Genomic DNA, 12512 nt, shown 5'->3' with positions numbered 1-12512 from the left:
ACTATTACACTAGAAAGACTGACGAAAACACGTTACTTAGGCATACTAATAGACCAACACTTAAAATGGACAGACCACATAAACCAACTCAAGAGTAAGCTCCGCCATCTCATGTATGTTTTTAACAATTTGAAACGCGTCTGCAGCAAATCTTTGCTCAGAGAGATTTATTTTGCCATGGTTCAATCCTTAGTGCAATACTGCATAGTAGCATGGGGCGGAGCTTACTCAAACTTGATGACACCACTGAACAGGACTTTAAACATACTCCTACGTATAATACTTGACAAAGACAGATACTTTCACTCAGACGAACTTTACAGAATATTTGACGTACCTACTATACAAGACACTTACATTTTCAAAACTTGTACATTTAGCATTAAAAAACAGGACATGTGGAGACCTGGACAGACTAACTACAATACCCGACAAAGAGGACAAATGACAACGAAGACTACTCACAGATCATTGACCCAAAGACACTTTTCTTACGTAGGCAGCAAAGTCTTCAACTGTATACCCGAAGGATTATGGCAGCCAATTGAAGCAACCAGTTTAACATGTATAAGAAATAGAATACGGGAATGGCTAAAAACGCCAAATAATAAAGAAAAAATCAGAAAAATCATTAACCATTAACGCATTAACATATGTAATTTAGAAAAGGGGAAAAAAATAATAACTTCAAAAATACCACCTAAAAAATCAAATAAAATACCTACCTTTAAAAACAGCAAGGAAAAGAGTTTTGTTAAAAATAATTGGAAAAAGATGAATTTAAAAATAATAAACCCCACCCGTGCTTAGCCACATTGGGTTTATAATACTTACTATGTTAAAAAACGAACAATTGATTAGCATAGCAAAAATTCAATTCATTAATCTGTACATTTTTATCATTTTGCTTGTTCAATTGTTATTTACCATGTATTGTTTTGTAATTATTGTTAAATAAAAGTAATATCATTACCATTACCATTACCATGAATAAAAATGATCTCATACAAGTTCTCATTTTCCTAAAATTAATTTTTCGAATGCAACTTTGAAACTATACTAGCCAGCACTTGAGAGTTATGCCTAGCTGATGAGTTCTAACAAGGACAAAATGTGTGCTACACTGCTTGAAGGTGTTGCCTTAAAAGAGGTGAGTGTTGAAAACTACAACACTCAGATCAGAGTTCTCTAAAAATCCATAGCACATATCAATCCAGAATTGACCCAGCCATCTTTAATTAATGTCCTCTTTGCCATGCAAGCCTGCATGACACAAAACACCTGTTCAACTATCCGATGAACACCACCACACTTTGACGTGTGGACCTATGGGACAAACCAGTCCAGGAGGCCAAGTTCCTGGAAAAAGTACCTAGCAGGAACTTACATATCCAATCTGATTCTCTTGATAGCCACTGTTTCACCAGTCATGTGATCAATAGCCTTGTACACCACTCCATAGGTTCCTTCACCTAGCTTCTCTTTCATGCTGAATCGGTCTAACTTAAGTTGATCATCTTTACTTGACGTGGAGGCAGCTGGGGATATGGCTGACATTTTTCTGTGTCAGGGGATTGAATCTAAAATAAAAATGAAAAAATAAATAAAAATAACAAAAATTACCTACCTACCTATCTTTAATTAATGTCCTCTTTGCCATGGAAGCCTGCATGACACAAAACACCTGTTCAACTATCCGATGAACCCCACCACACTTTGACGTGTGGACCTGTGGACCTATGGGACAAACCAGTCCAGGAGGCCAAGTTCCTGGAAAAAGTACCTAGCAGGAACTTACATATCCAATCTGATTCTCTTGATAGCCACTGTTTCACCAGTCATGTGATCAATAGCCTTGTACACCACTCCATAGGTTCCTTCACCTAGCTTCTCTTTCATGCTGAATCGGTCTAGCTTAAGTTGATCATCTTTACTTGACGTGGAGGCAGCTGGGGATATGGCTGACATTTTTCTGTGTCAGGGGATTTGAATCTAAAATAAAAATGAAAAAAATAAATAAATAAAAATAACAAAAATTACCTACCTACCCAACTAATGTTGACCATTCCTAAAGTAAGAGAATGATTGGGAATTCAAAGTCACACTGAAACTGAGCTCCTGAGCTGTAAATGATAGGCAAGCATTCAATTCCTGCCACAGCAGATTTTATCTTAGACAGAGGTTTGTTCTTCAAACGACTGGATCTCCACTATCTTGTCTTTCTTCTCCCTTCACTTTCAGTATGATAACACCTTAGCTGCTTAGCAGTTAGTTTCCTCTATCAAACCTCTTGAAAGAAATCTCATAATTATTTGATTGCAGGACCTCAATAGATTAAGATAAGGGATTCTTACCTTTGTAAGCACTTTGTGATCGGCAGGTGATAGTTTTCCAATCTACAGCACAGTTTCCTCTTGCTAAAATACCTTCTCTAGTTCCACTTGGGGTGAGCTAATCACATCACAGAAAGGCCAACAGGTGCTCGGTGCTCTGATGGAAGTCCAAGAGGGTAGACACTTCTCCCTTCACTTTCAGGATGATAACACCTTAGCTGCTTAGCAGTAGTTTCCTCTATCAAACCTCTTGAAAGAAATCTCATAATTATTATATATGATTGCAGGACCTCAATAGATTAAGATAAGGGATTCTTATCTTTGTAAGCACTTTGTGATTGGCAGGTGATAGTTTTCCAATCTACAGCACAGTTTTCTCTTGCTAAAATACCTTCTTTAGTTCCACTTGTGGTGAGCTAATCATTTCACAGAAAGGCCAACAAGTGGTCAGTACTCTGATGGAAATCCAAGAGGGTAGACGTCATTTTGTTGGTGAAACTAAACTTCAATGGACAAACCTGAGTTTTCGTAATAATAAACGGCAGTCTAATGTCCTGTTTTCAGCATTCTTCCTCCTGAATCCTGAAAATCCTTTCCTTTTACTTGCGAGTTTTGGTAAACTTTTCCGATTTTCCACATCCACACACAAAAAATTTTGTGAGAAGAATCAAAACAATCAAATGCCCGCGAAAAAAAATGTAAACAAAGCCTCGTTCACACGATCAACGCTGCGCCGCTTTTTTGCGCTAGGCTCCATTCACATCCACCGATTATCGTTTTTTTTTGTAGGTATCTTCGACTCGAATCGCCTCGACGTAACCCCGTTTTCACATGATTTCACATCAATAAATTTGAAGGAAACTATACAGAGGCTACGATAATGAAAGCTTCTTTTTGTTCCACCTAACTCAACGGCTCCTTTTTGTAGCAATTTTTTGTTGACATAATAAAAAAAAAAAAAAAAAAAAAAAAAAAAAAAAAAAAAAAAAAAGATCACTATGTTCCTCTCACTTACCATTTCACTAAAGATACAGCCAGCTGACCAAATATCAACTGTGGTCGAGTACACCTTAGCACCAAGCAATATCTCAGGAGGCCGGTACCACAGTGTCACCACCTCATGTGTATAGCGGTTCATTGGAATAGTGAATGCCCTGGAGAGGCCAAAGTCTGCAAGCTTGAGCGCTCCGGACTTGTTGATTAGGATGTTCTGCGGTTTGAGATCCCGATGAATGATGCGACGAGAGTGGCAGTAGCGCAGGGCTTCGAGTAGTTGATAAAGGTAGCTCTGTGTGAGAACAAGAAAATAATTAAACAGAGGATATGCATTTGGGTTTGAGCCTTTAGATATTCCACAGGTTTTTTTGCCTAATGATCTCCTATTTTTTTCTTTCCTTTTTAGCATTGAGCCTTAAGGTGTTCCACAGACTTTTCTAGTTTTACCTTGGCCAGAGCAGGTGGTACAGGAACGGGTGTGGTTTGCAGGAAATCCTTCAGATCCTGTCGCAGGAATTCAAACACCAGGAATAGTTTGAAGTCCACAGGAATCACATCGTGTAGGCGAATCACATTGGGATGTTTAAGTTCTTTGAGGACTGAGATCTCTCGTAGAGCAGTCGATGGTACACCTTCTACTTGCACTCGAGACCTGGGGGGGATATATAATAATACAATAAAAACTAAAATAGTAATCATTATTATAATAAGAATGAATAAAAATGATCTCATACAAGTTCTCATTTTCCCAAAATTTATTTTTCGAATGCAACTTTGAAATTATACTAGCCAGCACTTGAGAGCTATGCCTAGCTGATGAGTTCTAACAAGGACAAAATGTGTGCTACACTGCTTGAAGGTGTTGCCTTAAAAGAGGTGAGTGTTGAAAACTACAACACTCAGATCAGAGTTCTCTAAAATCCATAGCACATATCAATCCAGAATTGACCCAGCCATCTTTAATTAATGTCCTCTTTGCCATGGAAGCCTGCATGACACAAAACACCTGTTCAACTATCCGATGAACCCCACCACACTTTGACAGGCCACCCAGTAAGAGTTGAGGACACGGAGGTTACCACATCTTCTGCCGACACGTTCCTGAAAACCAAACACAGAGGAATCAATAATTAGATGACAGAAAAGATTATGAAGAAATGTTACTTGGATTTACAGCAATTGATTTTTTTTTTCTTCCAAATATTACAAACAATGAATGATTTATCTTTTTTTCTGTTGGTTCTTTTAGATTGAGATCTGGCAGTGATGGTTTGTTCAATCAGACATCCAAGGAAGAAAAATGTGATCATTGTCTGTCACTTAATTTGAATAAAACATCATCACACTGAACAAACACATCCAAAACATAGTCTTAAGACCAATTAATTATCCCAAGATGCATTGCTTAGGCATTGAAAGCCAAGAACAATAAATTTTAAACAAAATTTTGAGAAAAATATGTCCTAACTTGTTAAAAAGGAACTTATGTTCAATCAGACATCCCAGGAAGAAATGTGATCATTATGGCTCTCACTTAGTTAATTAATATAAACTATCATCATAATGATCATGAGATTCTTGAAAAAGATCAGCCTCCACAAGGAACAAAAAATGATCTTAAGTGTACTTTGAACTTTGAGAGAAATCTTCTAAAGTCTTGAGCTTAAAATATAATTTCAGAACGTAGTACATATTTCTTGGGCCACCCAGTAAGAGTTGAGGACACGGAGGTTACCACATCTTCTGCCGACACGTTCCTGAAAACCAAACACAGAGGAATCAATCATTAGATGACAGAAAATAATATGAAGAAATGTTACTTGGATTTACAGCAATTGATTGTTTTTATTTTTCTTCCAAATATTACAAACAATGAATGATTTATCGTTTTCTCTATTGGTTCTTTTAGATTGAGATCTGGCAGGGATGGTTTGTTCAATCAGACATCCAAGGAAGAAAAATGTGATCATTGTCTGTCACTTAATTTGAATAAAACATCATCACACTGAACAAACACATCCAAAACATAGTCTTAAGACCAATTAATTATCCCAAGATGCATTGCTTAGGCATTGAAAGCCAAGAACAATAAATTTTAAACAAAATTTTGAGAAAAGTATGTTCTAACTTGTTAAAAAGGCTTATGTTCAATCAGACATCCAAGGAAGAAATTTAATGTGATCATTATGGCTCTCACTTAGTTAATATAAACTATTATCATAATGATCATGAGATTCTTGAAAAAGATCAGCCTCCACAAGGAACAAAAAATGATCTTAAGTCTACTTTGAACTTTGAGAGAAATCTCCTAAAGTCTTGAGCTTAAAATATAATTTCAGAACATAGTACATTCTTGAAAAAGATCAGCCTCCACAAGGAACAAAAAATGATCTTAAGTTTACTTTGAACTTTGAGAGAAATCTTCTAAAGTCTTGAGCTTAAAATATAATTTCAGAATCTGGAAAATGATGAGAGACTCTTGAGTCAATAACTGGACACAAATAACAGGCAAGATAACCTCAAAATCGACACAGGAATAGACTGAAGTACCTGCATATTGCTTTCACTAGATGAAACCAATTTCACAAGTGGTACTTAGCAATAACAAGGGGCAAACAATAGTGAACATAGGGCAAATGAAATGGAATATTTAATGGGGAATAAAGAAGTAATTCTTAATTTGTCCATCCACTTCTGGTACTGTATTGCCCCCATGATGGAAGAGGTATTCGACCGGGGCAATCTGGAAAATGATGAGAGACTCTTGAGTCAATAACTGGACACAAATAACAGGAAAGATAACCTCAAAATCGACACAGGAATAGACTGAAGTACCAGCATATTGCTTTCATTAGATGAAACCAATTTCACAAGTGGTACTTAGCAATACCAAGGGGCAAACAATAATGAACATGGGGCAAATGAAATGGAATATTTAATGGGGAATAAAGAAGTAATTCTTAATTTGTCCATCCACTTCTGGTACTGTATTACTTATGACAAATCCCGAGTATTCAGTCAGCTCAGAGTTTGGATTAGAGCGCAATGATTTTCCTTGCAAGGGTAATCGGTTCACTTTTGAAGGTTCTAGGTTAGGGATTAGAAGGCGCTTATTCCATACAAATGAACTTTTAATCGAAAGCTTACCCTGAATTTCCGATGAAAACTCCCGAGTATTCAGTCAGCTCAGAGTTTGGATTAGAGCGCGATGATTTTCCTTGCAAGGGTAATCGGTTCACTTTTGAAGGTTCTAGGGTAGGGATTAGAAGGCGCTTATTCCATACAAATGAACTTTTAATCTCAGAGTTTGGATTAGAGCGCGATGATTTTCCTTGCAAGGGTAATCGGTTCACTTTTGAAGGTTCTAGGTTAGGGATTAGAAGGCGCTTGTTCCATACAATTGAACTTTTAATCGAAAGCTTACCCTGAATTTCCGATGAAAATGGATAAAAGTTTCAAAAGGGCACTTACCAGAAATAACTTTTTGTCAATGGCCGAATGTTTGAAAGTTTTGTTTGTAAACATTTAACGACACTCACATGTTGTACGCTTTTGCGACTCGCGAAGTCTACCGATTGAGGAAGTAATTTGAAGGTTCTAGGTTAGGGATTAGAAGGCGCTTATTCCATACAAATGAACTTTTAATCGAAAGCTTACCCTGAATTTCCGATGAAAGTGGATAAAAGTTGCAAGAGGGGACTTACCAGAAATAACTTTTTGTCAATGGCCGAATGTTTGAAAGTTTTGTTTGTAAACATTTAACGACACTCACATGTTGTACGCTTTTGTGACTCGCGAAGTCTACCGATTGAGGAAGTAGAAACTTCAAGCCGCGTTTACAGTTCCAAATTGGTGCGCGTTATTTAACGCGAGATATTTTTCTTTTCATTTTTCAAAAGTTCTTAAAGTCTAGAAAACTTTTCCAGCTTTCAGATAAAGCCCTTTAGCTTAACCTACGTGGGCTACGTGCTAAAAATGAGAGCTTTCACTCATAGACCTATAAGAAAAATTGCATTGAAAATTTTGTGATAAGATACCTATTTTTGTTGATAAGATAAAATGAGAGCTTTCACTCATAGACCTATAAGAAAAATTGCATTGAAAATTTTGTGATAAGATACCTATTTTTGTTGATAAGATAAATTTAATACTGATAGATACAGCGTTGCCAGAGCACGGGAGGGTTTTTTGGCTTTGATCGGAAATCTGTGGAGGATATTTTTTTTCTCAAGGGGTTAGTCATGTGGTTTAAGCCTGTTTAAGTTTAGGGTGATCGGGGATGGTGAGGGGTAGACAAGGCTGAATTTTCAAGAGATTAAAAAAAAAAAAATCCAGGAGATTTTTTGTGCTTTTGAAAAATGGACAGTACTGGAGGAAAATATCTAGGTCATCTGACAACACTGGATGGACTGATAAAAAAATCATGGAGGATGGAGGTTATGGAGGTAGGACTGGTAGGAGGTACGAGGTAAGGAGGTATTAAAAAATTTCCAGATAAAATTCTGTTCTTTCGTTGTAAATTTTTGTTAAATCCAGTCGTTCGTTATTTTATTCCTATTCCTTCTGCAAACTTTTTTGTTATTTCTCTTCAGTTTAGTGTTTTATAAAACGGTAAAACTGTTTCCAATTTTCTCACCGTTCAATGTGTTAAACAGAACGTTCAAAACCATTGAAATCTCCAATGGCTGCTGTGGACAATTTCTTTTTCTACGAAGATGAGGTGTTTCGCGTCAACAGCAAAGGATTGATTCAGTTTGGAACAGTTGTGGAAAACTCTGAACTTGTTTCAAGCAATGATGAAACCTCAGACTCGGAAGTCGAGCTCCATGAGGACTACAAAATGAAAAAGGGACATATCCGAGTATCATGGCATCCGAGTGGTTTCACTGAAGTTCTTTCTGAATCTAAGGTAGTTATTAATGAGTTAACATGACATTTAAATCACCAAAAAAAAAAAAAAAAAAAAAAAAAAAAAAAAAAAAAAAAAAAAAAAAAAAAAAAAAAACAAAGGTTTTACCATCTCCTTTTGCTTTTGTACTGTAGAGAGGTGGCAAATACCTAGTTTAAATTCATCATTATATGGGACAGAGCTCAATGCCTGCTTTCAAATTGGTTCAAATGTTTAACTCACATTAGCTTTATAATGGGTCAATTATCAATTAGGTACTTACCTAACCAGTTATCCAATAAATGAGATTTAATATCATAGATTAAATAAATGGGTCATCTTAGCAACATGTGTCAGTATTTAAATGTTCACACATAGATATTACCCCACTACCCCATGTTGATTGTCCTTATTAGTGCCATGTATCAGTTATTACTTACTTACTTACTTACTTTATGTGTCCAGACTGTCCAGGCTCACTAACTATCAAATGGAATCCTGCCAGTACTGTGCAACTTGAACCCCGGTCTCATAAGGTGAAATAAAAGTAGGTATTAACATTGAGTCATTTCTGTTTATTTCACAGGTTGGTCTTGCAGATCGTTCACTAATGCCAGGAGATGTTGTCAAGCGACTTGTGAAAGATAAGAACACCCAGCGTGGTTATTGTAATGATATCAAAATTGTTGCCACAGTTCAGATTGTTGGGACCAAACTAGTCATTGAAAATCTGCCCACCAGTCAATTGTCCCCTTTAACGGTGAGATATTTTGGTCTAGACTCCAGAGTCTCCAGATCTAGAACATACCCTCAAAAATGATCATGAGATTTCTCTCTTTCATTAATAGAGGAAATTATTTATGAGGAGATTTTTTTCGTACTTGTCATTGGGAGAATGAGTGAGTAGCACTGATTTTTTAGGGTGTTTGGAGCTGCCACACAATACATGATTCTCTTCTCTTTCTCTACTTCTCCCTCCCTCCTCTTTCTCTCTCTCCCTCCCTCTGTATTTTTCTCCTCTTTCTCTTTCTCCTTCCCCCCCCACTCTCTGTCATTCTCTTATTTCCTCCCTTTCTTTTTTGCCTCCCTCTCTTTCATAGTCTCTCAGCTGTCACTCATTCTGCACTCCCTCCCTCCCTCCCTTCCTCTCTTTCCCTGATTCCCTCCCTTTCTCTCGTGTCTCTCTTTCTCTTTAAAAAAGAACAAAATACTATTTATTTTTTCAACTCACATCAAGAGTTAATAATTTGGCTTCAATAGAATAGAATATACCTTGTTTATCCTGCTTTTATGAGATTAAAAAGTCCCTTTACCCCAGTAGTCTAAACAAGGTCTTGTTTATTCTATGAGTTTAATAACATAGTATAACAAACATTTAGAACAGTGGACCTTGCTTACTTAATTCAAAAAGAAAAAAAAAGTGAAAAGTCTTGTGTATTTTATGGGTTTAAGCCCAACTCTGTGTTTGTTCTCAACTTACAGACGTTTTCCAAAGACTTGGCTGTGTATTTAGATCACTGGATTGGAGTAACTCGTGATGTTCACTTGAAACTACTTGTGTCCTGTTCTGATGGGTCTAAGGCGTACATTTCTGATCCCTATATGCTCAAGTCTTTACTGAATCAGAGGAAAAGTAAATGTGTGAGTATATCTCAAAACTCTCTGTACATAGTTTTTTTTTTAAGTGTACCCTCTTAATGGATGCACCCCATAACAGTAGAGGGACATCAACAGTAATATCACCCTCCAAAATCGAAGAAAAGAAGATGACAAGACAGTAGAAAATTAGGGGTTTCAAAAAAAACTATCTGTTAGGGATAAAGTTTGTCCTGATCAGAAATTGAACCCATGACCTATCACTCTCAAGGCAGGTGCTCAACCTTTCAAGAGAAAAATGTGATCATTGTCTGTCACTTAATTTGAATAAAACATCATCACACTGAACAAACACATCCAAAACATAGTCTTAAGACCAACTAATTATCCCAAGATGCATTGCTTAGGCAAACACCAGCAATACGCTCTACTATTATTGTAATCAAACTCCAAATTATTGACTATATAAACAATCTGGATGGGATGCCTCAATTGTGATACGAACCCGCAAGGGATGCCTCAATTGTGATACCAGCCGAGCGTCTTGACCACTACAAGCAGTTTTCGTTTATCAGTTATCAAGCTCTCGTAATGGAGTTCTATTTCCATTCTGGATTCATATGAACTTGTGGAATGTCAAAAAATATATATACATATACCTAAGTCAAAGATACTAGTAGGTACTTCTTCAAATTGAATGGAGGAGTTGCAAATGGGTAAAAATTATAAATAAATGGTCGGTTCCTATGTAAAAAGTTGGGAAAAATCCAAATCTGAGGTCAAAACTCCGAAAAAATAACTGTAAAAGGTCGAAAATTCAATTTTTATAATGAAAGAGTTCAAAGATTTGTGACGTCAGACTTAACGCAGTTGCTATTTTTGTCCGCTAGGTAGCGCCACTATGCAAGCACGCTAGCGGCGGAGCAGAAAGAACTGCGCAGAAACGTATGCGCACAAACACATTAATGCGTTGCCTGCAAGGGAGCTTTGCTCGGGACATTTGATGTGACGTCATCGCCTACGGGAGCGTATGCCGTGACGTCAAAGTTTACGATTTACCGGTATTTTTTAAATCGATTTATCTCGGGATCTAGAAGTTGTAGGAGACAAAGAAAAATTCCGTTGGTCCTCATTTTTCCTGCTCTATGACTTTGAAACATCACCCAAGTAAGCGCAACTGATCTATTTTTACCCCCACTCCTGACGTCTTGTGAACGTCGAGTTGACGCCGCGTTAACGCAGTGTTGGGGTGAAAGGCACAGCTTATAGGTACTAACACAATATTTATGTAGACTTTCAGTGTGTGTGTGTGTGTGTGTGTGTGTGTGTGTGTGTGTGTGTGTGTGTGTGTGTGTGTGTGTGTGTGTGTGTGTGTGTGTGTGTGTGTGTGTGTGTGTGTGTGTGTGTGTGTGTGTGTGTGTGTGTGTGTGTGTGTGTGTGTGTGTGTGTGTGTGTGTGTGTGTGTGTGTGTGTGTGTGTGTGTGTGTGTGTGTGTGTGTGTGTGTGTGTGTGTGTGTGTGTGTGTGTGTGTGTGTGTGTGTGTGTGTGTGTGTGTGTGTGTGTGTGTGTGTGTGTGTGTGTGTGTGTGTGTGTGTGTGTGTGTGTGTGTGTGTGTGTGTGTGTGTGTGTGTGTGTGTTTTAATTATTATTTTTTTATTTTATTTTTTAAATGTAAATCACTCGTTTGTTTGTTTCTAGGTGACCTGGCGTTGTACGGCGTTCACAGGGAATTCGGCGCAGCCTAGTCTAACGCCTCGTGAGTCCATTGTGAAGGGAGATGATCTGAAAAGGTAACTAAACCTCCTATCTTAACATGCTTCCTGCTTGGCTAGTTAGGAATCAGCTTCATTCCCTACACAAAAAGCTCACTCCGAAGGTTAGGCGTAGTAGTCAACAGCCCTAAAAGTTGGGTTAAGCTTATACGAATCTATTACAGACATGTCAGAAGATATGCTACAGACCACACATGTTGTATGCTGCGTGCTTCAGATGTTGTTCCAATGGAATCACGCGTTAAATGAACGAACCAAGAGCGGTTTAATTTTTTTCGAACCCGCGACCTAGAGGTTACAACGCAGTCTTGTTATAACTCACTCTTTACTCATCTCTAATTCAAATGACTCTTTCGCTCCAGACTGCGCGTCCTGAATCACTTCGAGTCGTGCACAAATCAAGTGGGAGATCGTATGTCTTACACCCCATCAGCTCAGGACGGAATCACGCGTTAAATGAACGAACCAAGAGCGGTCTTTTTTTTCGAACCCGCGACCTAGAGGTTACAACGTAGTCTTGTTATAACTCACTCTTTACTCATCTCTAATTCAAATGACTATTTTGCTCCAGACTGCGCGTCCTCAACCACTTCGAGTCGTGCACAAATCAAGTGGGAGATCGTATGTCTTACACCCCATCAGCTCAAGACTCTATTCTACCCCTGGATGTATGGAGACAGAGGAAGCGAGAGGGCATGCTAGCGTCTGGAGTCACGTTGCCTGTGCATCATAGGAGAAAATGTGAGTAGATATACCTAGGTACTTGTTTTATTATTACAGTCAAACCTCTCTGATGTATGGAGACAGAGGAAGCGAGAGGGCATGCTAGCGTCTGGAGTTACCTTGCCTGTGCATCATAGGAGAAAATGTGAGTAGTATCTATCATCTCAATCCAAGGATTGGTTGGCAACTCTTCTCCATGCTTCT

The 12512-nt window shown here is 37.9% G+C and overlaps 2 protein-coding genes and 1 long non-coding RNA gene across 3 annotated transcripts in view; 1 reads left to right on the top strand and 2 right to left on the bottom strand.

Annotated features, from left to right (window-relative positions):
- Window positions 1-2632: 2632 nt before the first annotated feature.
- LOC108253591 (cyclin-dependent kinase 3-like) lies at window positions 2633-5299 on the bottom strand. The gene is made up of 6 exons (XM_026830326.1): window positions 5160-5299; window positions 5020-5086; window positions 4357-4430; window positions 3777-3981; window positions 3331-3621; window positions 2633-2749 (listed from the first exon to the last, which is right to left on the bottom strand). Exons 1-6 carry the CDS (start codon window positions 5297-5299, stop codon window positions 2633-2635), a joined length of 894 nt encoding a protein of 297 aa, XP_026686127.1.
- A 736-nt stretch (window positions 5300-6035) lies between these two features.
- LOC113471287 lies at window positions 6036-6914 on the bottom strand. Its single transcript, XR_003394048.1, has 2 exons — window positions 6801-6914; window positions 6036-6072 (listed from the first exon to the last, which is right to left on the bottom strand). It is a non-coding gene; the product is annotated as an uncharacterized LOC113471287 (long non-coding RNA).
- Window positions 6915-7808: 894 nt separating this feature from the next.
- LOC103518564 overlaps window positions 7809-12512 on the top strand; it is a 29366-nt gene continuing 24662 nt past the window's right edge. The window contains exons 1-5 of the mRNA XM_026830325.1: window positions 7809-8238; window positions 8804-8977; window positions 9700-9858; window positions 11512-11603; window positions 12157-12326. Of these exons, the coding sequence (XP_026686126.1) occupies window positions 8011-8238; window positions 8804-8977; window positions 9700-9858; window positions 11512-11603; window positions 12157-12326 (823 nt within the window). The 5' untranslated portion in view covers window positions 7809-8010. The remainder of the gene's footprint in view (window positions 8239-8803; window positions 8978-9699; window positions 9859-11511; window positions 11604-12156; window positions 12327-12512) is intronic.

This window comes from Diaphorina citri, unplaced genomic scaffold, assembly GCF_000475195.1.
Source record: "Diaphorina citri unplaced genomic scaffold, Diaci psyllid genome assembly version 1.1 scaffold2251, whole genome shotgun sequence".
NCBI classification, from domain to species: Eukaryota; Metazoa; Arthropoda; class Insecta; order Hemiptera; family Psyllidae; genus Diaphorina; species Diaphorina citri.
The sequence above is the reverse complement of the archived record's forward strand: the minus strand, read 5'-3'. Positions and strand labels throughout refer to the sequence as shown.